The sequence below is a fragment of the Peromyscus leucopus genome, chromosome 11 (assembly GCF_004664715.2).
Source record: "Peromyscus leucopus breed LL Stock chromosome 11, UCI_PerLeu_2.1, whole genome shotgun sequence".
NCBI lineage: Eukaryota > Metazoa > Chordata > Mammalia > Rodentia > Cricetidae > Peromyscus > Peromyscus leucopus.
Window position 1 is genome coordinate 55,887,592 of NC_051072.1, and position 27,483 is coordinate 55,915,074.

The 27,483-nt window shown below is 44.3% G+C and overlaps 1 protein-coding gene across 1 annotated transcript in view; it reads right to left on the bottom strand.

Moving 5' to 3' along the window:
• The window catches only part of Cmya5 (cardiomyopathy associated 5), a 67,179-nt gene extending 40,000 nt beyond the window's left edge, over window positions 1–27,179 (bottom strand). The window contains 44 exon segments of the mRNA XM_037209549.1: window positions 722–744; window positions 2,358–2,519; window positions 2,521–2,592; window positions 4,652–4,747; window positions 8,146–8,208; window positions 8,210–8,529; window positions 8,532–8,630; window positions 8,633–8,764; window positions 8,767–8,814; window positions 8,817–8,918; window positions 8,921–9,100; window positions 9,103–9,192; window positions 9,195–9,223; window positions 9,225–9,312; window positions 9,315–9,490; window positions 9,492–9,586; window positions 9,588–9,617; window positions 9,619–10,307; window positions 10,310–11,238; window positions 11,240–11,446; window positions 11,448–12,156; window positions 12,159–12,494; window positions 12,497–12,700; window positions 12,703–14,228; window positions 14,230–14,298; window positions 14,300–14,610; window positions 14,612–14,644; window positions 14,646–15,133; window positions 15,136–15,274; window positions 15,276–15,725; window positions 15,761–15,930; window positions 15,933–16,116; window positions 16,118–16,408; window positions 16,986–17,288; window positions 17,290–17,436; window positions 17,438–17,458; window positions 17,460–17,618; window positions 17,620–17,679; window positions 17,681–17,782; window positions 17,784–17,851; window positions 17,854–17,874; window positions 17,877–18,013; window positions 18,015–18,068; window positions 27,157–27,179. Of these exon segments, the coding sequence (XP_037065444.1) occupies window positions 722–744; window positions 2,358–2,519; window positions 2,521–2,592; window positions 4,652–4,747; window positions 8,146–8,208; window positions 8,210–8,529; window positions 8,532–8,630; window positions 8,633–8,764; window positions 8,767–8,814; window positions 8,817–8,918; window positions 8,921–9,100; window positions 9,103–9,192; window positions 9,195–9,223; window positions 9,225–9,312; window positions 9,315–9,490; window positions 9,492–9,586; window positions 9,588–9,617; window positions 9,619–10,307; window positions 10,310–11,238; window positions 11,240–11,446; window positions 11,448–12,156; window positions 12,159–12,494; window positions 12,497–12,700; window positions 12,703–14,228; window positions 14,230–14,298; window positions 14,300–14,610; window positions 14,612–14,644; window positions 14,646–15,133; window positions 15,136–15,274; window positions 15,276–15,725; window positions 15,761–15,930; window positions 15,933–16,116; window positions 16,118–16,408; window positions 16,986–17,288; window positions 17,290–17,436; window positions 17,438–17,458; window positions 17,460–17,618; window positions 17,620–17,679; window positions 17,681–17,782; window positions 17,784–17,851; window positions 17,854–17,874; window positions 17,877–18,013; window positions 18,015–18,068; window positions 27,157–27,179 (9,635 nt within the window).
• Window positions 27,180–27,483: the final 304 nt, after the last annotated feature.

A 27,483-nucleotide genomic window follows, 5' to 3' on the forward strand; every position in this document is an offset into this window, starting at 1 on the left:
TTAAGATGCCACTAACATGATAAGACCCTGGGCTCAACTAGCAGAAAAGATCTCAAGTTCTTGTTGTGAGGCAAAAGGAAAAGGGGTGAGATCAGTGTTTGGATGGCAGCCGCAGATGACCTGGAAGACAGAAAGCTGATGTCTGTGTCTTCATGGACGGTGCTATCCGATCATGTTGGTGTTTCGCCTCTCAGAAGAATGAAAAATCTCTTAGACCAAGTGTTAAAAGCATCATCAAAACAAAATCCGATCAATAGCGTAAGATTCATTAGATTAGCTGAGCCGAAAGAGAAGGTTAAGTGCAGAACTACCTTCTGAAGAGAAAATGAGTGAACATGCCATCAGGGCGACATAGGTTCTAAAATTGTCCACGGAAGCAAAGAATGATTGCTTCAAATGCTCATATTTAACCAATAAGTCTAATCATTTATAAACTTTTTTTTTTTATTCCATAGCAGGAAAGATGGTTGAGATTAGATTTGAAAACACAGGCCACATCTCAGGAAAGCAGTTAAAAATCTACACTACGATAATTGTTATTTAACCAAAGCACATGCAATTTTCTTCTGAAGCTGTCATTTAACATTTAAAAGCACTGCATCGAAGAGTGAACACCCAGCAGCTCCCTTGATGTGTTTTTAATTGGCAGCTCAGCCTCCCCACCCCCAAGCATCCACCATGCTCCCCTCAGCCCTGCTCTGTTGCACAGTGTTGCATATACCTTTCATTGATTTCCTCAAAGGACTTGGGTTGGGGAGGAGGAGGAGAAGGAGGAGAGGGAGAGAGAGAGAAGAGAGAGAGAGAGAGAGAGAGAGAGAGAGGAGAGAGAGAGAGAGAGACTAATTAACAACAGAAAGTAAAGTAACCAGGAGCGTTAAGATCAAACATCTTTACCCCAGGCGTCCTGAGGCCATTTGTCTTTGGACTTGGGGTTGACTAGCAGGGAAAGTGGTACTGGGAGGGGTGAGGGTTGTGTGGAGGAGGGAGGGGCCTTCATTTGCAGTTTGCCTCGCTCTCTTTGATGGGCAAGGCAGACAGTGAGCTGTTGTAGTCTATTGATTAACAAATAGTTAGAATTCTGTGAAGCAAGGGGAAAATAACTTAAGTTTGTTCCATGTGGGCTTTACATATAATGGGATCAGCAGTTATCTTTGAGGATATCCTCTATTTCCAATATTCTCCGTCTTTTCTAGAATGGATAAATATCACCACCAAATGCAGAAACAAATGTTTCCCCCTTCCTAATCTGTTCTCCTAGAGAAAAAAAAATATTCTTCATCAAACAAAGGTTATTGTGGAGCACAGAGTGCCTTATTAATGTTATACTTCATAAGAGGGTTCTAATGTAAAAATATTAAAGCTTTGCTTTAATTAAACATAAAAGCCACATGATGGTTTTAAATTCTCCTTTGAGGATGGCCGTATTCACTTGATCTAAATTTTCCCTGGCTAGAGGTGTCTCCAGAGGTCAATCATGAACTTTCATAATGCCTATTTTTGCCTCAATCTATCTTCCAACTTCACTAGGAGTTCTAGGAAGATAGGGAACTCTGAAGTGGAGGGGATTCCCTCTCAGCACAGATAGAGGTTTCCTATTTGACAATTAGGCTTGTATCTGTCCTCAGGGAAAACATCTGTATTACTCCTGGTTAATCATGGCATCTTCTGGATCATTCTAGGATTTATGAGGAGCAAACTAAGGTTCGTCCAAGAGAGAATTGCTCTCCCCGAGTCCTTGTTTGAATTAAGAAATCATGTCATGAGGAAGCTGCTTCTAACAATATCCCTGGCCCTATTTGAGGAAGGTGCCCAATTAAGTTTCCCTTATACATCAAAAAGGAACCAAAATGTTACTGTCAGCTGCTTGTAAGGGCGGAGGAAATGGTTCATATGAGAGGTCACCACAGATGAGAGAGTTCGTAGGACAGGCACAGGGCCAGCATGAGGATGCTAGCTAGACAAAAGGAGGCTGGGCTGGCCCTCAGAGGAACAGCATGACATAAATAAGGCTGTGAGGGGGCTCTCCAGTCTCAGAAAGTGATCAACCTTCTGTAACATGATGATAGATAGCCTCCTCCATGATCTCTCACAGAGATCCGGCTGCCTCTGCCTCCTGAGTGCTGGATTAAAGGTGTGCGCCACCACCGCCCACTGCTCTGTTTGTTGTTTGAAACAGAGTCTTGGGGTATAGAACAGACAGGATTTGTACCTCTGCTTGTGCTGCCCTGGCTTCCCAAGTGCTGTGTTACAGGGCAGTGCCTCTATACCCGGTTTATAAACAAATTTAGGAATAGTTTTGAAGCAGACGTGTGTCAACATGGGCACCAGGCATCAGGCCTGCTTCCTGTGGTACTCACAGCCAGGAACACGGTCTCGTCCAGCTCCTCAGCTTCTCTCACTATGGTCTCCAAGGTGTCCTTGGCTGTGTCCATGCTCTGCAGAAAGTGGACCATCTGGTCGTGCAGGAACTCCATCTTCTTCTTCTTCACTTCCTCGAAGCTCTGGGCTTTCTCATCGTTACTGCGCCAAAACCTTCTTCATCATCTCCTCATTCTGCTCCTCCAGCCGTTTCTCATTTTTGCTGCAGTTCTCCTAGAGGGGCGGGACAGAGCGCTTCCTAATGAAAGAGACGTGACGCCTTGTTTGCCCCCATCTTTTTGCCTTTGAAATAACTGCCTATGTGCAGTTGGTTCTTTTTACTCTTTGGGGCCCGCCACCCAGCTCCCAAATAATCACATGGAGTTTAATTCTTTCTTATGAATGCTTGGCTTATAAGCATTTATAAGCAGCTTTTCTTAGCTTAAATTATCCTGTTTACCTTTTGCCTCTTGCCTTTTCTCTTTCTCTATTCTATATACCCTTCTTTACTTCTTACTCCATGGCTGGCTGTGTGGCTGGGTGGCTGACCCCTGGAGTCCCAACTCCTTCTCCTTTTCTTGCTCTTCCATTTTACATTTTCTCCTTCTGTTTATTCTCACTGCCTGCCAGCCCCGCCTATCCTTCTCCTGCCTTGCTATTGGCCGTTCAGCACTTTATTAGGCCAATCCAATGTTTTAGGCAGGCAAAATAACACAGCTTCACAGAGTTAAATGCAACATACAAGAATGCAACATATCTTTGCATCATTAAACAAATGTTCCACAGCACAAACACATCATCAACTAATATTCCATAACACCTCTGACATTCCAGCCAAAGAGTCAAAATTCAGAACATGTCTAAACTTCTAGCTTATTTATCTGCTTTGCAAAGCAATATTAGCTTTGCAAAGGAATTCACTATTACCATCAAGTAAGAAAAGAAATATCAAAATTTAAAAAGGAAGAAAAGAAAATCACTTCTGGGAGGATCCTGGCCTGTGTGATTTTCGCCTCTCTGCACCAGTATTCTCCTGGGAGGGGCAGTTTTACCACAGTGGTAGGAACTTTACTGTCCATTTGGACACAACTGGCAATCAGCTATCCTCACTAGACTGACTGGGGAACGGGACAATAAAGCAGCTGTTCACTGATCTACAATGCACCAATGGGATTGGTCGGTCAGTTTTCTGCAGTGGCCTGGAGGCCTCTTCACTTCTGATTGACAGCTACGGGTGTCTGGGCCACCTCTGGGTAAGGACAGAACATTCCTACCCACTCTCTTCACAGTGGAGGAGCAGAAACTAACAGCCAGTAATGTGCACATTCAGCGGTGGTGCCCTGAGACACCATGGCCGAAACATAAGACTCAAGTCAGTGGCCAGAACACTTCTGGAGGCCAAGCAGTGAGAAGCAGGAAAGCAGAGCAGAAGAATCAGTCTCGGTCTCTCAACCCATGAAATGGAAGCAGTAACACCTCTTAGTAACTGTTGAGGCTTCACTCTCAGAGAGCATCTGCCTTAGCATGTCAGGGCCCTAAGAAGTGAGCGTTCTTAGGGGAAAAGCCTTCATCCTTAAACAGAAGCGGTCTCAGTGCTCACAGTCAGCTTTGAATTAAGATAACAACAATGTAAACCAAACACACACACACACACACACACACACACACTATACATCACACAATAGATATACACTATATACTATGCAACACATACTCTACACCACACACACATACCATACACACTACATATTATACCACATACACACAAGCACTATATGCCACGTACACATTCATGTAGTTAGTCTTTCTGTTGGACATTATTTAGGCCACCAGCCCCAAATAATAACACGGAGACTTATTATTAATTATGAAAGCTTGGCCTTAGCTTAGGCTTGTCCACTAGCTCTTATAACTAAAATCAACCCATGTCTATTAATCTACAGTCTGCCACATGGCTCTTTACCTCTGCCCATGCTGCACATTCATGCTCCATGTCTCACTGGCTAATCCCCATGCCTAAATTCATCACCTGAGTTCCTCTCTCTGCCTAGAAATCCCGCCTAACCTCTCCTGTCTAGCTGTTGGCTGCTTAGCCAATTAAACCAATCACAATGACACATCTTCATATAGTGTAAACAATATCCTGCAACACACACACACACAGCACCACACAGCACACACATATACTACATGCCACATGCACATTATAATACACATACCAAATCAGTTCCAAATAGTCACTGTTGCACAATGAATAAGGCAGGACAGAGGAGGAAGAAGTATGCTAACTTACCTCAATGGTATTAAAAAAGGATTCAATCTCACTAACAAAAGCTTCAATCCTCAAGGATTTTTCTTGTAGGTTTTCAAGAAATTCTCCTAATTGAACCTGAAGGGAAGAATTAAAGTGTCTTTACTGTATAACATCAGAGAGACACATTTCAATCGGCTGTTTCTGGTTTCCTTAATATATTTGTAGAGCTTTACTATACCGTACTCACTAACAAATCAAATTTTAGGTGTTTTCGCTGCTTTTCCTAAAAGGATTTCACACAGTTATGCATGACAAATAGTTAAATTCTGCAGGGCTGGAGAAGTAGCTCAGTTGGCAAATACCTGCTTTGCAAGCCCAAGGACATGAGTTTGAGCCCCAGAACCAACGTAAAACCAACTGAGCATGGCGTGCCTGCTTGTAATCCAGAAATGGGAGATAGAGACAAGCAGATGCCTGGCTCTCTAGCCAGCCAGCCTAGCCTATTAATGAGTTCCAGGAAAGTGAGAGACCCTGTTAAAGTTATAGTTTAAAAAAAAGTGGATAGTGCCTGAAGAAAATACTTGAGGTTTTTCTCTGACCTCTACATGAATGTGAGCACACATATGCATGGGTGTTCTTGTTTAATAAACTCTGGATTTGAATAATTACAGCTCATAAGGCCTGGCGTTTTATAGTCTGGAGTAGAACTCTACAGTGTGATTATCAGTTTGACAAGCTCTAGAATCACCTGTAGATAGACTGTAGATAAAATTGTGACCACTGCTTCTAGCCCTCGCCACCGTGACTTCTCCATGGTGGACTGTACCCTTGAATTTGAAACCAAACCCCCCCCCCCCCCCCCCCGTTCCTTCCTTAAGTGACTCATGTCAGGTATTTTCACAGCACCAAGAAAAGCAAGGAGCACACAGCCTTCTAGCTAAGTGGCCTGCCGTGCCTCATTGTTTCTTGACGTAACTATACACAACCCCCATGTGCCTGCAGAGCTGAGAGGGTGAGCAGGGTACTCCCAGCTCGGCACCCGGCACACCAAGTGCTGCAGAGGACTGTCTACTGAATCCAAAGAGTCCAACCATCTGAAAGGTTAAGGTTTGCAGTAAGCGGCAACCAAGTAGAAAATCTATGGAGTGGTGGTTGAGGCGGGCGGTCTCTACTTCAGCCATCCTTCTAAGCCTAGCGGCACTCTGGCCTGATAACATAAAAAACAAACTGAAGAACAGAGCTTCAGCGGTCCACAGAATGACGATGATATTACGTTCCCTAACGCCCCGCACCACCCCACCCCCCCAGGCTCCTGACACAGCAGCATCTTTGTGTAGCTTCTCCTCACATGTGTTTTCCCTACAGTGTCCATTTCTAGAACGTCCTCTCTGCCACTGACTAACACGATCTGGACCTCATCAAGGCTCAGCCAACTTCAGCTTTTAGACACCTTCCTCGGCCTCCTGCTTCCACCCAACTACTCAACGCCCAAAGCTTAGTCTCTCAGCTTCCTGTACTCCCGGAAGCCAGTACCGAGCTGAGAAAGCGCTCGCTAAGTCCATCTCTTCGTTGTCTTTCCTTTCTTCTCACTCCAATGACTGGCATCCTCCTGACGTAGAAGAGGAGATCAGTAACCCCAAGACAAGGAAAGAAGTGAAACAAGGGTGCGGATAAATAAATAAAGACAATCACCATAATGGGATGGCAAAGCAGGAAGACCTGGGGCTTCAGGAAACTGGAGCCAACAGTCTAGAAGGGGCGAGCTGGTTCATCTACACTTTTTGTGAGATCCTTTTTCTTAAAGTTTTTAAGATTTCCTTGTTTATGCATATGAACATTTTGCCTACTGTATGTATGTGCACGCTAGTCTGCCTGATCAGAGGAGGGTATTGTGTCCCCTGGAACTGGATTATGGATAGCTGTGGCCACCATGTGGGTGCAGAAACTGAACCCAGGTCCTCTCCAAGAGCAGCAAGTGCTCTTAACTGCTGGGTCATCTTTCTAGCGTCCAGCTTTCTTCTCTTTCTCTCTCTCTCTTCTTTCTTTCTTTCTTCCTTCCTTCTTTCTTTCTTTTTTTCTTTTTTCTTCCTTCCTTCCTTCTTTTCTTCCTTCTTCCTTCTTTTTTTTTGTAAGTTGCCTCCAACTCTTAATTTTCATGGGTAATCTTAATGAAAAAAAAAAAGCAAGCCTTCCTGGCTTTAGTCATGGGTTCTCACTTTCTCTCCCCACATTCTTAGAGAACATCAAATGAACAAAAAAAAAAAAAAAAAAAAAAAAAAAAAAAAAAAAAAAAAAAAAAAAAAAAACTTTAAAATGATGTTTTAAAAATGACACCATCATCCTACTTTTGAATTTTTTTTAAATGAAAGATTTATACGATCTGAAGAGATTAGAGTATTGCTTTTGGACTTTTAAATTGTCCATGTTTGGCAAAACTTAGATAGGAACAAACACAATTAATAAAAGGTATGGAAAACTGAGCAGACAGTCTTCAAAGAAAATGTAATCTAATGGAGCACACTTCAGTGGAGTTAATGCACCTGACATGTAAGATATCACAACACAGGTTGCCTGGCCCTTCCTCCAAACTTTAGCCAGAAAAATGTCAAGGAAATTTCACCTAGAGAACTAGAAGGGAATTAATTTGATAGGGAAAAAAATACCCAGATTCTAAAATGCAATATAATCAAATGATCCTGACAACTATTAACAGCAACATCATTGAAGGATCATGTTGAAACCACTGATGGAAGGCACTGGCCAAACTGTGTGGACCCACAGCCAAGAGCAGAAGCTCAATGTGAGTCCAACTGGTACAGTCACAGGTTCGTCCTCGTGACCTCAGCAAACACTAACGCCCTGAACCATCTCATTTTCTACAAACTGTGACGGGAGCTATGAGAAGTAAAATGTCTTGTAGACCAAGAACTCAACACAGGCAGGCACACAAGAAAGTGCTCAAGTTTTGTTTTATTTGCTAATTATAAGACCATTCTGGAAGCTGTATGTAGGACGGAGATGTGAAAATAGAAGGTGATTGAGAGTAGGTGGGTGCTCCAAGGCTCCATGCTTCTCAACAGTACCCCTGGGAGAGTGGGATATGATGAGAATCAAAATTAAAATCTTACTGTTTCAAGAATTTTTTAACACTTAGAATGGTCAGTGCAGTAGATGCATATTTAAAGACAATATTATCGATGACAAGAATAACTTGTTTTTGTTGCCAATGAGCAATTATCGAGATTAAAAGCATTTTACTTTTTATAACATTAAGGGTCTTTGCTATGAGATAGTAAACTCGTTGGTGGCAATGACCCATATTATTTACTTCATATCCCAAGAACCTAGAAAAATGCTCTGAAACATGATATACCTGTGAGAATAATAGATAAGAAGTCTTAACTAAATTCTTATGGAAATAGTCACACTTTTTTCAGAACATTTGCTTAAATGAATATCCAACATTCGTCATTTTTAAGAAAATGCGAAAGCAACCCAACATACATGTATAATTGTGTGTTAAGCTGGTTTACCTTCACAGCACTGATAGCTGTGTCCAGGGCCGAAACCTCGTGGTCTTTGTGAATGTCCAACACCCTTGTCCATTTCAGAGACTGGGCTTTTGCAGGTGTAGCAGTAAGAGTCAACCTGGGCCTTTCTCCGTTCCCTCTGTGTCTTCTCTATAACCAGCTCTGGTACAGTCTGGTCATTTTCTGTCCTCCTTCCGTCCAACTCCTTCTGTTCGGCAGACATACTTGGCTCCTCCTCACTCATGAGTTCATGTTCCTTGATGTGCTCGGAGGAGTCTGTTCCTTGAGATAACACATCTTCAGGTGTGGATTCTGAATGTGGTTCTTCTGGGAAGATGCCTCGACTGACCAGAGAGTCAACAAACTCATACTCATCCTGAACTGGATATTGTGGAACCTCTCTTCATGTGGCTCAGAAAGGACGAGCTCTTCTTGTGGTATTTCTGAAGCGTAAGTGGCACCAGCTGCAAATTCTTCCTCTGGAAAGACACTTGTACTGGGACATTCAGATGGATCTCTGGACTGGCATTTCCTGCTTCGTTACCCTGGCTGTTTGGTTCATCTCCACTCTCCAGAACACGGCTAGTGTCTTCAAACGGAACTGCATAGCTCATCTTCTGGGGACCGCTCTGACTTCCTCTGTAACCGGAGCTTTCTGCTGCACCGCTACCCATCACGGAGCTCCATGTGGCCTACAGAGGCTCCTTCCCTGTCAACAGCCTTGTGCTGTTCTTCCAGATTCTTCTCCAAAAACTGGTTTCAGGCTTTCTCCCAATTTCCCTTTCTGCAACTCTCGGTTGATGCGAATCATCCTCACCAACTGGCTTTTCTTCCGGGCCTTGGCCTTGATCCTCTTGAGTTACAGATGTGTCGTGAAGAATGTCATCTTTGAGTATATACTTCTCAAAATACATACCTGTTCTGTCCTCAGTGTCAGAATGCCTCCTTGGAAATGACGCTCAGAAGCCACACTGTCACCTTCAGAAGCTGTCTCCCCTTTCTCTTTCTCCCCAAACGCCTCTTCGTACAGATCCTTATATAAAAATGCAGTGCAGGTGGTTCCTCGAGAAGCTGCGGTTGACAGCCTTGGCGGTGGTGGAAATATCTGACTCCTTGATAGCACTCCTTCCTCCACATCAAACAAAGGCATCCCAGGTGATCTGGAGTCACCCCTCGACTGATACCCTTCGACACATTTTCATCATCTGGTTTTTGGGTGACCGAAGACTTCTGCATCTCTGCATGAGATAATTCGCTGTAGTCTTTTGCTAGACCGTAAAATCTCTCGTCCAGCTTTACCAAGTCATATTCGGGTTCCAGGGCGCCTTCATCTGAACTTTCTGGGAAGAAGTTGCTGCTTCCTGGCTTCCTTTGGGAAACCCTCAAGAGTTAATTTCTGTTTTTCTGAGTCTGGGGAAAGGTTATAATCAATCAAAGTGTATTTTTTCAAAATAATCCTCCTCTTCACTGAAACTGTGGTTGAATAAAAGTGAAGCTTCCCTGTTCTGACTCTGTAGCTATCTCCTCTTTTGTCTTCTGAGTTTCCTTTGGCTCGCTTCCTGTGAGTGACGTGACTTTCCTCTCAGGGTCTTCTAACTTGTCCTTCCGTGTTTTATGGGAAACAACTTCCTCACTCTCATCATGCAGGGATATAGTTTTAAATGAGGCTTTCTCCTCCAAATACTGTAACTTATCTTGCATTTGTTCACTTTCTTCCTGGTCCACAGAAGGGATGAAGGCAGGAGCATGGATATTCAGTATCTCACACCCTTCGGAAATGATGCTAAAGGCACTCTTCTGGTCCTCTGAAAGTCCAGCTGGCTTGCTGGTTATTGCAAATTCTTCATCTTTCACGGAGGTGCCTCCGGGCTCCTGGGATGCGCCTCTCATAGAGGCCGTCCCATCAGCACTGATTGCTGACGCATTAAGCATAAACTGAGTATAGCTGCTTGCTGCTGAAGAGAGTGGTTGGTTTCTGTGCACCTCCTCCGCAGTTTCCGGGTGACTCTTTGAAACAAGAGTGGACAAGTGATCTTTAGACGTCTGGATAGTGTGGACTGTAGGCCCCTCCAACCACGTTTCGGGTTTCTTCACTGGATGTTCTAGAGAAGTTCCTGAAGCGAGAGTTTGTGGTTCTACAGATGACAGCTGAGTGGCCGGTCTTCCCAATGCCCTGTTTCATTAGGAGTGTGCTCTGATGTCCTTTCAGCATCCTTAGCTAGAGATCTTGACTGCATACTCTCATCCGCAGCAGCCACTAAAGTACCAAAGGACAACTCTGGCATTGCGAACTGCCCCCTTTCCTCGTTGAGACCCACTCTAATCTCACTTGATTTCTCCAACTCCTCCCTGAGATTTCCTCCCTGAGTCAAAGAAGGGCCAACCATTTCCTCCCCATGGGGAGGCTCCACACGGGAAGACTTGTTTTTTTCTACTAAAATTTTACTCTCTTCCAGGGCATGTAGTTGGGTTTCTGCTGCCTTCCTCTCCCTAATTTCTGGGTCTATCTCTGTGAATATGTGTTCTGGTTGTTCAGTAATGGGTTGCGGTTTAACCAATGAAGGTGGTTGGGCTCCACCAAAGAGCCAGCCGATGCTCCAGGGCGGGCATGCTACAGTTGGAGAGTAGGGTCCACGCCCCTGCTTCTTTCCTTCTGAAGATGCCCATGCCTGTTCTTCCTTTTCTTTCCTCTCCTCCAAAGCGAGAGTCACACTGGGTTTTTCCATGAGCTCTTCACTTGGAGAGATGCGCTGTTCCAGCTTCTCAGCGGCTTTTGATTCTTCCAACTTGAAAGGTCGAGATTCCGGCGTCATTTGCAACTTTCCTGCCGCCTTATTTTCCCTAAGCTCCGAGGGAGCCATGATTTCTTGTTTCTCTGCCAGCTCCCTCTTTTCTGCCAGGGAAAACGATCTAATTTCCCAGCTATCCTTCTCTGTTGGGCGTTTGACTTCCTCTTCACCGTGTTCCAAAGAAGTGGGTTTTGGCATTTCTTTTCTTAGTCTGTCTCCACCAAGATCAATTAAACCGCCTTTTGATTCTGCTGGCGAAATCACTGGCGCTGGCTTCTCAGGTTCCTCCGTCCTTGTGAAGTCGGATGGCTGACGTGGACTGTTGTGGCATTTTGTCTACTATGTCCGATGACAAGATCAATGTTTCTTTGTGATCACCGCTCGGTTCTTCCTGAAGAGCAGAAATCCTCCACGAAGATGGAGGAGAGATTTGTGGTTTCTGGTGTCTTTGGCTCTGGGTAACATGGGAAGGAACACTGTTTGGGGTTTCTTCCATGGCCAGTTTCTCACCTGTGGGGACGAGGTTGAATTCCAAGATGTTTGCCACCAGCTGACGTAGCTGAGCTTACCCCCGTCCCCTCCAAATAGCCTTGAGATTCTTTCTCCCCATAATTTTCAGAGTTGGATTCAGGCTGGTTTAAAACTTCTACATTTGATAAAAATGTGAGTTTTTCTTTAAGGTCTTGACTTTCGCTGGATTTAACTGACACCCCCTTGGGTTCTTCAGCCAGTTTAACTGCATTAACCTCAGCAGGAACTGCGCCTTTAGGCTCTATGGCTGTGGCCGCTTTCTCTACAGAGGGACTTGGCTGGGTCTCTAAGTCTTCTTCTTTGTCACTGACTTTATTATCTGGAGTGCTTGATCAAAACAATAAGTTAGACATCCATGATTTGAAGGACGAAATTCCTCTCTTCCCCTTTTCTGCAGGAAGACCTTGCTCAGCCACCGATGACTTCTCAGATGGCCCTTGTGCCAACTCTGGTGTCGCTGGGGCTTGAGGTGTGACATCTGCTTTGACTGCAGGGACATATTTACTTTGGATGGACACTTTCACGTTGGGGGCTGGTTTTCTCCGTTCGTCGGCATCATCTACAGCCTTTGACGGAACCCGTTCTGGTTCTTGAGGTGGCTTTTCACCAGACGCCGGCGATGTGCTTGCTTCCTGGTCATTGTCCAGTGTGGGTTCTGCAACTTCGGCCAGGAAACGTGCTGCTCTGGCAGGAACGGGGCAGTTTCTGCCTTTACCTGTTCTGCCGATGGGCCAGCCTCTGATTTCTGGAGAGTTCTTTCAAGAGGTAGTTTGATTTCCTCCTGGGTTTCTTCTTTGCAAGGCCCGGGAAATTCTGTATTTGTTTTCTCTGGTATCGAATTTTCACTCTCTGTGAAAGAATTGATCTGCCTCTCCTCTGCTCTGCCTCGATCCACCTTTGCAGCTGGAACCACGGGCTTTGGTTCCTGAGGCAACTTTATTTCTTCAGAAAGGGAAGTCTTAGCGGATGAGGTTTCTATCCTGCCACTAGATATATGAAGGGTAGACACTTGTTCTTGCAATGCCACATGGGCTCTTCCACAGCTTGTGGGAGAACCTGCTTTCTGATTCCAGATGTGCGGTCTGTATCCAATGGAACAGCCTTGAGTTTCTCTGGCATCATCTCATTGCTGCCAGGGGACTCCAGCTGCTGAGATCCCAGTTTTCTATCTTCATGCTGATTGGCCAAGTCCTCTGGCTTTTCCAGAATCCAAGTGTTATCCTTTGGAGAAAGAGAGTCTCCTTCTCTCTTGTTCCTGTAACATCGGCAGACTCAGTTGTCATAAACGACTTGGATTGCTCCAAATTCTCTTTCCTATCTGAGACTTGTTGACTAGCCAGGTTTGGTTTATCTGCGATAGAGCTGCTCCCATCAGGCACCTCAGCAGCTTGCCCCTCGTGAAGGGTTTTTTCGAGCTCCCTTTGCCCTACAGGGAGGTCAGAAGAAGCAGTCTCTAACGGAGATGTGGCTGGCACAGGAAACTCCCTCTTTTCCTCTTGTTCTTTTCCTCTGCTCCTAAGCTTGGTGGGGCCCATTTCCAAGACAGAAGACGCTGGTTCCGTTACAAAGGGTTTTAACGGGTCTATACCTAAGGATTCCCTTCTATCTCTACCACCAATGAGTTCTGACCCAGCAGCTGGTGCTTCTGATAACTGTCTGTGTGTCTCCAGGAGCTTCCCGAGATCTCGCTTTCCTGACAGGAAAGCCCCCAGCTCCGAAGAAGATGTCTCCTCTGCTTCTCTGTTCATCTCCTCCCTGAGAGCCAGTAACGTTGGGGCTACGTTGTCTGACACTAAATTTTCAGACTCGGGAGACCTGATTATCTCCTCAGGTTTGTCATTTGGAACTGTGTGAGGTGCAGGTGACACTTGTGAGGGAGGAAGCTCGCTGTCTTCTTTCTTTTCCTCGCTACCTAAGTCGACAGGAAGTTTGGGTGGAGGCCTTGACGTCTCTGAGACAGACACCAAGTTCTTTTTCTGTGATGAAACTGAGCGTTCAGAATCGAGAGCTGTGGGGAATAAAAGGCCTTGTTTGTCTTCTGCCCTGGCTGCCCCAGACACATCTGCCGGCACTTGGGAAATTGGCAAACCTGGTTTAACATCTTCGGTTTCTGCTTTTGACCCAACAGAACGCTGCGGTGGAGATGATAGACTCGGAGATGAATCTAACTTCGTTTCTTTCTCTGCTCCTGGCCAAGCTGAACCTCCAGACGAAGAGCTGTCGGCGACAGCAGCAGCCCCTCTAATTGGTTCTTTCTCTTCCCCTGTGAGGCCTGAGTGCTCGCCTCTGGATGTGATGAGTGGTGGCGAGCTTCTTCCTAATTCACTCTTCCCTACCCGCTTTAAGCCGGGGCGTCCCTCGGGGCTGGTGAGAGATGAATCTGCCAGGCTTTCGTCTCTGCCTAACTCGGTTAAGTTCGAATCAAGCTTAGTTATTGGCACCGTGGTGGCAGAAAAGCTGGCTTCGGTTTCTTCCTGCCTTTCTTCTGACAAAGCTGGAAATGCTGGCGGTGCGGGTGGACCACGTTCAGCCTCCCTTTCTATCCCCGCCGAAGCTGCAGGAAGTTCCCTGGCTATTTTGGAGTCCCGCTTCCCTTCCGTTTTCACTCCAGATAAAACCTCACGTCCAGAAATAGATGTTTCCTCTGGAGGTGAACATGGTTTTGCCACTTCAGGCTCCTTCTTTGACAACATTCTGTGTTCTAGTTCAGAAGTCACAGTTGGAGCTAAATCGGGTTTGACATCCGCCTTTGGCTCCTGTGCCGTCAGAGTGTTTCACCCCAGACCCTGGAACATTTGGGGCTGAGGCTCTGGTGTCTGAGCCGTGAGGTGAGTGTTGTCGCTCCTTGAGAATCCGGCACAGTTTCTTCCCTTCTGACTTTTGGCAAAGCCATCTGTTCGTGTGCAGATTTTAGAGAGAGGGATGCTCTGGGTTCCTGTTCTGTCTTAAGGACGCAGGCTGACTCAGGTGGAAGTGAGGACTGAGACGTGGGTAAAATGGGTTCGGCTTCTTCCTTTCCCGTTGGCGACTGCGCCGATGAAGCAGCAGCTGTCGTAGCTGCGGCTGAGCGGCCCTTGGCATCTCCCTCCTCCCGTCCACTGGTTAAAGATGGTGGCACCAAACCTCCAGCCTGGGGCTCCAGAGATGTTTTGCGTTTTCTGCTGCTGGGCCAGGATCAGATATTTCGGATACAGATGTGGAGATTGTTGGAGCATCTGGCGTAATTTCTGCTTGGCCTGTTTGATTTGCTGAAGGTGGCAGGCTCAGGTCTTCCGGTACGGGCATGAAGGGGAAGGGCCCGGCCTTTTGCTCCTGTGCTGGGTCAAAACGCTCGGGAAGAGGTGTGAGCGCTGATGAGTCTGACTCTTCTCCATCTGCTTCTGAGAAGTAGGGGGACTCTGGAGCAGACCTCGTAGTTAGTGACCAGTCTGGCCGGGCCTCGGTGTGCTCCGTTTCTGGGATTCTGTACGGTGGGATTGAAACTTGGGATGCTGAATCCGGAGAAAAAAGCTCCGCCTCTTCCGTGTCTCCATCTGACAAAACAGTGTGCTCAGATGGCGACGTCAAGCACAGTGGAGAATCGCGACCCAGCTCTCTTTTCTCTATTTCCTGAGTTGGGTAGGGTGAGAAGGAGAATTCCGACACAAAGGCAGAATCGGGGGAGAAGGGCCGATGTCTCCCTCTTCCTGCTCTTGCTCTGATAGATTTGTGGGTGAGGTGGCACCTTTTAGAAGCAGAGGGGACGTGTGGGCGATCTCTTCCTCCTGGGACTCTGGTGTTACTGATGGTGTTGGTACTGAGAGTTCAGAAGCCAGAGGTGGAGGGAAGTGAGTGCCGCTGGCCTGAAGGAAGTGGGACCTGACATTCAGAAAGCATCTCGGCTGCGTGTGGTGGGACAGCGTGTGGAGATGCGGACACCACATCCGGTGAAGACGGCCGCACATCTCCCTTTTCTTCTTCTAACAGAGTCTCGGGCTGAGGAATGCCTTTTGGTTTGAACTGGGGCGTGACATCAGTTGTTTTCGGGGGGGATTCCTGTGTTACATTTTGCGGAGTTGAGGATGTAGGTGTCAGTTTTGAATCTGACGTGAAATGTTCACTTTCTAGACGCTCATCTTCTGATACAACTGCATGCCTCAGTGTGGCAGCCAGGGGCGGTGGTAAGTGGCGCTCAGAAGCCTTCTCGGTTAAGGATGGTGAATGAGGGTATTCAGAGGCAGCATCTGCAACTGGGGTGAGGCTCCGTGTCTTCTTTCTCTTCTTCTGTCAGAATCATGGGCTCAGAAACATCTCGGGACTTGAATGGGGGGCTTATGGTCACCCGTTCTTGCCAGCAACTCTTGGGCAGCACGCTCGGGGCCTGAATACTCAGTGGCAGGCGCAGACTCTGGGGTGGGACACCTACTGTCTGAGGCCTCATCCCCAGACAGGACCAGATGGTCTGGTGTAACTGGTGAGAAGAGCGGGACTGGGATGCAGATGTCTTCTCAAGGGTGGGTGGAGAGAGCGAGTGCTCGGATTCAGACGCCACAGCTGAGTAAGCCTGGCGCTCGTCGTCCTCCTCCTCCTCCGAAAAAACAGCAGGTTCAGAGGTGGATTTCACATCAGAGAGAGAAACCGCCCCGGCTTCTTGCTTCCCTGGTCCACGATTCAAAATCCTGTGGTCCCGAATACTCAGATGCAAATGCATAATTCAGTAGAAACAGACTCGCTTTCCTCTCTTTCCTCCTCAGGAAAGAGACGTGTTCGGGTGTGAATGTCTTCTGTGAGGGTAGGATGGACTCTTCCCTGTGCTCCACTTCAGGGGACAGTGGAGATGGGAAGGACTCCTCAGAAACCAACGGACTTTCTGGGTAATCAAGTTCTATGATCTCTTCTTCTAGACTAGAATCTTCGGGTTCAGTGATCCATGATTTCTCTCCCTTCTCTAGTTCTTGTGAGGTTTTCTCGCATGCGAGGGGCTACAGAGGCTCAGGCGCATGCGCCTCCTCTCTATGAACTGTAGGCTCAGGCGCATGAACTCCTTCCTGCTCCTTCCTTATATGAACTGTAGGCTCAGGCGCATGCTCCTCCTCTTCTCTGGTCTATGGGCTACGGGCGCATGCTCCTCCTCTCTATGAACTGTAGACTCGGGTGCAGGCTCCTCCTCTCTATGGACTAATGGGCTCAGCGCATGCTCCTTCTCTCTATGAAACTGCTAGGCTCAGGCGCGCATGCTCTCCTCCTCTATGAACTGTAGACTCGGGCGCGCATGCTCCTCTCTCTCTATGAGACCATGGGCTCAAGCACATGCTCCTCCTCTCTGTGGTCTATGGGTTTCAGGCAGGGTCAGGTGTTCAAAGGCTGGTTCTGTCTTTTCTACTGAAGTCGCTCTAGCTCTTCCTTGGTTGACTCAAACTTTATCTAGGATGGATGGTGCCAGTCTGAGTGGCCCTGTCTGCAAAGATCCTCTGCCTCCCGTGACATGGAATGGTCGACAGAAACCATGTCTCCTGTTTGACATCAGCAGCTGAGCCTGAGAACACAGAAGCCTCGTTCTCTGAACCTTTCCCATTCCTGGTGAGGCTGGTTCCAATTCTGCCTCTGCTTTTTCCGAGGACCGTGGTGCCGGTGGCTGGGTGGCTCTGTTCTGTGGGTCTTTGATTCATCAGCTGGCTGCTGTGGCGCTGTCTGTGGAGGTCTTAGATGTTCTTGGTCTGCTGTGTCTTTTCTGTGATAAGAGGACAAAGTGTGCTCGGTTGCAGACGTGGCATTGAAGGGGGAATCGACATATGCTTTCTTTTGCTCTTCCTGACTAAATAAAGAACTCATGGACTTTGGCCCTTTTGGAGAGGGCACCTCTCCAGGGTGGAGCAAGCTCTCTCGCCCTATCATCTTCTGGGCTTTGGGCGACTACTTTACTTCTTTGGGAAATTATGTTAGAACCCACTGTTGCTCAAATCTGGCTTAGACTAATGGATGCATCTTTCCCCTTTCCTGTAATGTATTTCCTTAATTAACATAACCTTTTGGGCAACGTCCCATAAATTGTAGAGGGATTAATTCTTCCTTAACTGAATTGAACATCTTAATTTTGTACTGTACCGTCCCATATGTAGATGGCCTCAACACAAGTGGCTTGTGCTCTTTGTATATTGCCCCGGTGATGGGAGCGCATGTTTGACGTTGTTTTCTTCCTTCTTGTTTTATCATAAGTGCCCATAGATGACTTCTCTTTTCTCAGCATTGAGCACTGGGCTTTCAGAAATTAAAGGACCATCTTCCTTGTTTGCCAGAACATCTTGTGATTCCAGAGAATTTCGTTTTTTGCTGCCTTTCCGAACGTAACGATGGTGAGCCACGCTTGGACTTATGCGTTCTTTTCCGAGTCTTTTTGACTTCATCCACATAAAGGAAACGTTCCCTGGAGGGAATTCAGAGCTGACCCTTCCAAACTACATATGCCAGAAGTCTGACTTTCTTCGGAAGCCCAAGGAGAGAGCTCGCTGCAATTGATCTCCCAGCTATTCCACTGTTCTTTCCCGCTTGGACCGCGCCCCATGGAGAAGGAGGTCAGAGATGATACATTCCTGCCTGGTCTTGCCCTCTTCATCCTCATCTGACAACCTGCAGTTAATGATATCAATAATTAAATGATATACAGTAATAAAATTCATATTCATTATTAGAATAGAGTAAAGGTAAAAAATAGAAGTCAATATTGCCATCTACCTCAAATAGAGGGGTCAATATAAAATAAAGTTAAAAAATTAATGTCAGGAGAGCCAATGCAGTCACATAGGCCAGGACAGAATGACTCAGCAGCTGAAGTTCATTTTTGCATCTTCCCTCTGCTGGGTTTCCCTCCTGGTCCTCCCACGTTCCCCAGTCCCTGGGCTCCCTTGACTCACCAGGACCCTCATGTGACTCTCCGCATCAGCGCCCTTTGTTCCCACAGTTTGCTGCCAAGCCCAGCTTTGGACCACCCACACTTCTGTCGTGCCTTAAAAAGGCCGGCTGTGGATGCTTGCCTCTTCTCTGTGCCCATCCTCAGCGTCCACCCTGCCCCATTGTCCTCTCCAGGCTGGCCTTATCAAGCATTTCATTAGCACACTCCTCATTAACAAGTCTCAATTAAGCTCCTCATACTTACAAAACAGGAAGATCAAACTCCATGGCTCCCCAGTCCCTATCTGATTTTATTTTCTAAGTACCTGTCACCGCCTCCTCTTACATGATTAACTTCTTTTTTTATTAATAGAATGTATTATTTAATTTTCAATTCTAAACATTACCAGATCACAGATACCTCTTCCTTCTCTAGCCTCCCCACCCCCATCCCTACCATACAAGGGAGGATAAATGGTTAATTCTTTTTCTTAATCTTATACTCTTTCTTCTTCTTCTCTTTTTTTTTCTCCATAATTTTTAATATTTTCAAAGACACGTCAGGTTCTACTGCGTCCGCCACTGGCCTAACACTGGAACTCACTCCTCATAAGACCAGGCTTGGCCTTGAACACTCAGAAGAGCCCTCCACTAGACGCTCTGCTAAACTCCCCGAGTGCTCGGATCTACAGCGGATATGCCACCCACTGCCTCGACAAATTATTCGATAACATTCCTATTGTAAATCAAATACCACTCTAAACAACAGCCCCAAAGTCCAGCCACTTGGTTAAACTTGCGCCTGGACAACATTAGAACATGGCCATAGCCGAGCACTACGAGTGGCCAGCTCCGCGGGACTTCCTCTTGCACCCCATAGCAGTCACTGAAGCCCCTAAACCATACATCATGGCTCAATGAATTACTTACAAGTTTGTGCTGATATTGGAAAAAAAAACACCCCTAATACACTTCCAGTTGCATAAGAGCATAACACATACGATTGCCATAAAGTATAAAATGCTTTACAATGAATAAGCTGTGTTACTTAGTTATGCTCTCTTTCTTTATTTGGGAGTATATTTCTATAAAAACAACAAAAGCCAAAACCTCAGCACTTGCCTAGCATGTGAAAGACTGTGGGTTTGCTTTCCAGAACCATAAAGAAAAGTTTATGTAGACTGATGACATGGCATGGTATGCCAGCAGCTGCTGTCCCATGTCTGCTGTGCCTCTTTGTTGCATCTGGAGGCAGATACCTCAGGCGTGTTTTCTTAGCACTCTGTTTATGTATTAACTAATCCTTACACCTCCATAATGTAGTCTGTCACTATCCTTATTCTACAGGTGACGAAAGTGAAGCATGGTGGGCGGGCTTCCGACTTTCTTTCTCATAACTGAGTTCCCATGAAATGCTTACTAGATAGTGAATGAGGACACTAACTACAGGAACATGCTCCAAGAATGCACTGCACTGGTAGTGATTAATTGCTCTGTGAGCATCATAGCATGAACTAGCACTAGATGATAGAGGCACAGCTGGGGCTCAATAAATGCTGTTTGCAGTCAGGTTTCCATATAACCCTTGACCTAGAACTCCTTGACTAAAGAAAGCTGGACACAGCTGTTTCGGTGATCAAGATGTTTGGAAGGAAGCTGTGTGTGTGGGCCTGCCTCCTGGGCCCTCCTAGATGACGGCTGAGACGGCCCTGCAGCGGCCATCCCACCCAGCATTCAGGCTCTGTGGCCGTCTTCCTCTCCTTGGCTTTGTCGTTCCTCCCTTTGGAATGTTTCTCGCACTCCATACCCAACCTCTTGTGCACGTCTAAATTCTATCTACCCAGCAAGGCTTAGTTTTAGGACTTCGGCTGTGACTGTTCCTACTATTTAAGCAGCTTTGTTGGATATTGGCCATTGCTTCGTAAACACTAAGCTGGAGATTAAGGCTCCAGGAAGTCAGTCTCTTCTCCTTGGAATGTAGCTATAATTGAGAATAATTCCAAAATGCTGATTGGCCTTTGCGCTCGTCTACAACAAAAGAAACAAAACTATACAACCGTTAAGTGTAAATGTTAAAGGTAAGCCACATTTAAACAAAAGACATACATACCAAATTTAGGCCCCTTATTCAACATTTAAAAAATCATTAGTCCTCTGCTTCTGTGACTGGCTCTAGACTCAGGAGTACTTCAGAAAACACCTGTAGGGAGCCTTAAGAAAATACCATCACCACCCACGCCTCTGCACAGACTCTGGTTTTCCTGTTAGGACAGCATCTGACCATTGCTATGCTTTTCCTATAAAACTCTGGGCAGACTCCAGTGTGCACACAGAGTTGTGAAAGTTCTTTCCTGAACAAACCTATCGCTGAAACTCACCACACAGCAAGTTATACAGAGTCCTGCTGGCGCTGCCCCTTTCCTGATGTGCTGGACTTTGCTGAGGAACAGGACTGAAAATGCCCACAGGTGTGTTCAACCCCACCCCCTTGCTAAACCTTCAGCACCCCCAGGTGTCTGTTGCAGAGGGCCCGGATGTTACCTTAGCTCTTACCGCCTCAGTGCCTAGCCACAGTGGGAATTAGCCTCCTCCCATGCGCCAGTCTACTTTAAATAACAGTAAGTTTTGTAGATTCCTTTGGAGGAAAAGCCTGGAAAGAAGTGGGAAGAGTTTGTTTTCCATTTTCCTGGCAACTCTGCTCCCCTTTACTTGTTCTGGTATCAAACCGTTAAACTTCATTGGCAATTAATTTTGTCCTAGACCGAATCTTATTTTTTTTCTTCAGGCTCTTTCCATATTTAATTGAGGTATATCCTCAAAATGCTCAACTCATGCTGTTCTTTCTCTAACATGTCACTCCACAGAAACAGGATGGAATTCGAAATGAAGTTATGCACAAGTTTGGGGAGTCAGTGTTGGATGGAATTGGCTGTGAGTGTAGTCGCATTATAAAAAAGCAATTAGAAATTCAATTTAGAGTCCATTATTGATTGTAAATTCAGTGTACTCAAGCAGAGGCAGTTTCATTACCAGCTAGAATGAGTTCAGGAGTGCTGAACAGAGAACCCGAAAGGTAGCAATAAGAAAACAGAAACCCTGCCGAGATAGAGTCACCTAATCAACCATGCATGTATTCATTTACTAATTATTTCTACACTTAATAAACTTTTATTAAGTTTAGATAGTAAGAATATAATATAAAGACATAGGTCCTTCCCTCACTAATTGTAGAGGTCAACCCCAGGGCTCTGTGTATGCTGGGCAAGGAAGCTACCACAGGCCAGCATTTCCAGCCTGAGACCATCCTCAGGAAATTGAAATCTACTGCAGTGGGATAAATAGTGTTAGGAGAGACAGGAAAAGTCCAATGAGGACAAAGGGGGAGGTTTCACAAAAGAAGACGCTTGTGTCTAGAGCCGTTTACAGAAGACATGGGAATTTGGAAATGGATGAGAAATGAGGTTATGAATTATGAATATGTAGAGCTTACTCCAGGAAAGGCCACGGGATGTGGAGACTGCTTATAAATGAAGCAACAGCTCAAGAGACTGCGCAGAATTACAGCGAAGCCTTAGTCAATGTTCTGTTGCTGTGAAGAGACACATGACCAACGGCAACTTTATAAGAGAAAGCATCTCATTGGGGCTTGCTTACAGGTGCAGAGGTTTAGTGCGTTCTCATCATGGCGGGAAGCATGGTGGCAGGCAGAGTGGCAGGCAGGCAGACATGATGCCGGAGAAGGAGCTTGAGTTCTGCATCCAGATCCACAGGCAGCAGGAAGAGAGAGCCACTGGGCCTGACTTGGACTCTCAAAACCCCAAAGCCCACCCCCAGTGACCCACTCCCTCCAACAAGGCCACACCTCCTAATCTTTTCAAATAGTACCACTCCCTGGTGATCAGGCCTTCAAATCTGTGAGCCTATAGGGCCTCATTCAAACCACCACAAGCAGCAGTAGAGAATGACTATCTTACCATGTATTAAGCCATAACCCCAAAATTAATATTATACTCCATCTAAAGGAAGAGCGAACTTAGTTAACAGAGATAAATTGTCCCCAGAGAGTTCAGGAATGTTCCTAGAGTTGTTTCTCATTGTGTAACACAAGTCTTTGCATTCAGGTATCATCTGCTTGTAGAATTGAAGATACTGGCTATGAAGATCGTCTCCTCTGTTCCTCTCCTACTGCATTTTCGCAAAACAACTTTCAGATCATTTCTCAGCTTCCCATGTAGACATAGGTGAGGGTGTGAGGTAAAGCCCCCTTCAGAGTTGAACGAGAGAGATTCAGCAGGGGTGAGTCAGGCCAAGAAACAATAGACCAATATCAGAGATGAGTCCTGAAGGCTCCTTTTGAGAACCGCCTTTATCTGACTAAGGGGCGTTGTTTTGTTTGTTTTTTGTATCTGCTAAGACTGTTCTTTAAAACATTATGAATCAATGTCAGTTTTATTAAACAATTTTTATGTTGACTATAGACATGATCATATTTTCTCTTTTATCTTTCTCATGTGAATTATAGCAACCAATATACAGAAACCACTTTGATCTCCTGAATTGCACTCAATGTGGGTATGACATCATACTTTTTATATAATGCTGGATTTGGTTCTACCAAATGTTTAGGAATGGTGCATTTTTTCATGAGTAATGCTGGCCTGCAATATCCTTGCTTATAATGTGTTTTTTCAAATTTAGTATCAAGATCAGGTTGCTTCATAAAACAAAATTGGAAATTATTCCTTCCTGTATTATTCTCTGGAGCGGTTTGTTGCATTATTTCTTCTTCAACTATTCTTCTTCGACAATTTCTTGAAGTCTTTCAGATCTGGAGGTTTTTTTTTTTGTTTCTTTTTCATAGTAAGGTGTTTATTTGATTATTTACTTGTTTTGGTTTTTGGAAACAGTCTCTTTGTATAAATCAGACTCACTTCCAACTGTTATCCTCCTGCCTCTGCCTTGGATAACTGGCATGTACACTGCACATAGTAATGTTTTTAATAAGTAATTTATTCAGTAGATAAATGAATATTCAGACCACTGTGGGAGTTTATTTTGCTTAAAATGTATCCACTTTAACCTTAAATTTGGGGCAGGGTTAGAATTGTTTATTTCAATATTTTAAGTATTATAAGGCATAAATTTCATCCACTTTTTTATCCTCTGCATTTATCTTCTGAGGTTTTCTTTCTTCATAAATATATAAGCCAAACATTAGAAGTACGAAGTTTGAAAAAAAACCTATATAATTATATTAGAGACTATATCCTATCTCTCTAGTGTTAGAGCAAGTGGACAAAAATATCACTGTGGATAAAAACAAATGAGAACACAACTAATCCGATAGATTTAGTGGGCAAATGTGGTGCATTGCTGAAGGAAGAATTTTATTAATATTTTGAAATAAATCATAGCTTTATTGATGTTTCTATCTCATGACTGTCTTCTCTTTTTTCTTTCTTCAATTATCCTTGGATTCAATTGGCAATATTTTTTCTAACTTCTTAAGATAAGTTCTTATATCATAAATTTCCAAACCTTCTTATTTTCTAACATGTAAAGTCAAAGTTATACACATCACTTTATAGCTTCAGATATTTCACGCAGAATTTTTATGCAGCATTTATTGTTAATCAAAATATTTAAAAATATTCTTTGTGATTTATTTGGTCCATATGTTGCATAAAAATATGTTTTCTCAATTTCAAAATATATGAGGATTTCCTTGTCATCTTTTCATTAGTATTTCCTAGTTTGATTTCATTATGGTTGAATGATTCATTTTGTATTATGGTATACTTTTAACTTTGTTGAAACTTTCTGTATGGTCATATTAAAATGTCTTTGTGCTTATGAAAAGAGCTTATGTTCTACAGCTTTTCAGCAATGCATTTCATGTCAACAAAATCAGTCTGTTTATTGTGTTACCAAGTTGTTTTTGCACTTAGTGATATTTTTGTCTGCTTATTCTAACTCTAAAGAGATGTCAATGTCCTCTACTACAATTGCATGGATTTTTTTAAAGCTTTGCAATTCTATTAAGTTTTGATATATGTGTTCTGAAACTGTATTGATAGATAAAAAATGAATTTAGAACACTCATATCATGCTATAAATTTAAATTTAATCTTAATAAAATGTCCCTTTTGTGTGTGTAGTGATTTTTTCCTAATCTGTCAAAAATTGATACTAATAAACCCTGCTTTGATTATTAATAAATCTATACCAGATGTATTTTGGCTATTTACATAATTATCTTGTTGTGTTTTAAAATTTTTTAATTGTCCTATATCCTTAGTGTGTGGTTTGAATGAGAATGGCCCCACTAGGCTCATATGTTTGAATACTTGGTCTCCAGTTGGTGCAACTATTGGGAAGGATTAGGAGGTGTGGCCTTGTTGGAGGAGGTGTGTCACTAGGGGTGAGCTTTGAGGTTTCAAAAGCCCATGCCATTCCCAGTTAGCTCTTTCTTCCTGGTGCTTGTGTTTCAAGATGTGAACTCTCAGCTACTGCTCCAGCACCATGCCTGCCTACCTGCTGCCATGCTACCTGACAAGATGGTCATAGACTCACGCTCTGGAACTATGAACCCCAAATAAACTCTTCTTTAAGTTGCCTTGGTCATGGTGTCTTATCACAGCAATAGAAAAAATAACTAAGACAGTTGTGTGTTTTTTTGATGTGTCTCATAAGAAATATATAAATATTTTAAAAATACATTCTGATAACTCACATAGAACACCGATTCATTTAAACATATTTTGAGGCTAAATTCACTGTCATACTGTTTTACTATTCATATTACCTATGATTTTTTCTCTTCTTTCTTGATTTATTTTGGATTGATTTTTTTATTAAATTCCCCCTCTATTAGTCTATAAGTTATATTCTATTTTACTATTCTTATAGTGCTGACCCTAGAAATGTCAACATGCCCCTTGACTAATTAATGTCTAGTATAAATTGGTACTTTCACTTTTTCTTAAACAATGGGAGTACCATGAATCACTTTAATTTCAACTTACAGGCCACTGTAATTATGTATTTTAAGTCTATATGTATTTTTAAGTTTCACAACATAATTACTTTTGCTTTTTAAAACTGTCATATTTTACTTAGATTTACCTACACACTGAACCTTTGATCCTGCTTCCTTTGTTCCTGTGTGTCCAATACTCTGTCTGGAATCATGTCTGTGTAAAGATCTTTTATACCCTTCTTCTTAAAGAATTTTTCTAGATTTTTAGGTATTTTCTCTCAGCACCTTAAACCATCATTCCAATATCTTCTGCCTTCCATTGTTTCTGTGAAAACTAGCAGCCAGTCTGTTACTAATTTTGTAAGCAATGTGAACTTCTCCCCCAACCAACCCTCTTTGGAAAATTTGATACTGTCTTTCACTTTCAGAAGTTATTTCATATGTTTAGCTATATTATATTGCTCAGACTTTGTATGAGTTCTCAAATCTGTACAATGTTTTTCATCATTGCTGACACATTCTTAGCTCCATTCTCTTTCAAATACTTCTTTTGCTGTATTCTTGCTCATCTCCACTAATATTCCAAATGTCATAAATGATATCCTCATTATTCTCATTATATCCTGTTTGTGCTCTGTTTGTTGCTTTCCCACCCAGTGTGCTAATTCTGTGTTTGATCATGTCTGAACTGCTTACTAAATCATCAGACATATTCTTGTATGCTGTGACACTTTTCAGCTCTAGAATTTCCGTTTCTTTGTTTTCTAGTTCTCTGACGAGTCTGTCTTGTTTATTTCTGTTCAGTCAACTCCATAAATAACCTAAGCATTACATGAGCATCATTTACTACAGAAAGCCCTCCCTTCCCAGAGCAGTCTAGCTGGGGCCTGAATAAATATTGCTCTTTGTGGAACGACAGCTTAAAGGACTGAGCGTGCTCTATTGCCCCATGCCCAAGTTGCCCCCAATGAACTAATCTGTACTTTCTCTATGTGGCCGCTCCCCATAGGGAAAACTCTGAATGGTGTTTTCTGAGTTTGCTGCTGATATTTTTCACTTTTTTAAAATTGTTTGACAGTTTATATAGATGTATATAATTACTTTCAGCCATTTTCACCTCCATTACCTGCCCTTACCTCTCCCATTAGCACTCATCTTCTGGGTGAGCCCCTCCTACTTTTCTGTCTTTTCCTTTGTGGGCTCACGTACCCCAGCATGAAGCAAGGGCAGTGTAGTTGGGAATACACCACAGAAGAAAGTGACCTCTCTCCCCCAACCCGCATCCATGACTAACAGTCTCTTTGGAAGGGCGGGTCTAATGAGTCCTTCCTCATCCATGACGAAATATTGATGGGTCCATTCTTGAGCAAGTCTTATGGAGCTAACCATGGCTTCAGTGAGTTCATGGGCACAAGTCAATGTCATGTTCTGAAGACATCTTCCATGTTGTCTATCTTCCCATCCTCGGCTCCTACATTCTTTCTGCGCCCTCTTCCACAGTGTTGTCCAAACTTTGTGAGGGTATCATAGCTGTCTCAGTGGGGCAGAGTACCCCACCTGTCACTTATTATAGGCATTTGCCCATTTGTGGGTTTCTATATCAATCATCACCTGCTACAGTAAGAAGCTTCCTGGGTGACATCTGGTCACAGCATTAATCTATGGGCATAAACTCGAGTATTTAGGAGTCAGTTTAACTACATGACTGTTTAGCAGCACAAGAGCAGTAGCTTCCTCTCTAGGGCCTATGACTGCCCAGATCAAAGACTCTTGACCATGCTTACAGAAACAGGTAGAGATTCCCTCCCTGGAGCTGGCTTCAAATCCTATTGGACAGCAGTTGGTTACCTTGGTAACAGCCATTCCACCATTGCGCTTGAGAGCACATCCTTCTTGTAGGTCATTGTTTTGGCTCCCAGGGTACAGAGCTAAGTTAAACTGTTGATGGCTTTCCTCCTTCCGTAGCCTGCACAGCAGCGACCAGGACAATGCAGCCTAGCTGCTGTGGAAGAAACTTCTCGCTGAGTACTAGCTTGATTTCTCTATGACGTGCAACCAAAGCGTGTGATGCTTTTAGCAGTGAGGGTCTGACCATCAAGATCTAGTGGTCCACCAAGAGAGATGGCAATACCCTGTATTGTTTGGTGGGGGCCTGGGGACTCTCTCTTCCTCAGC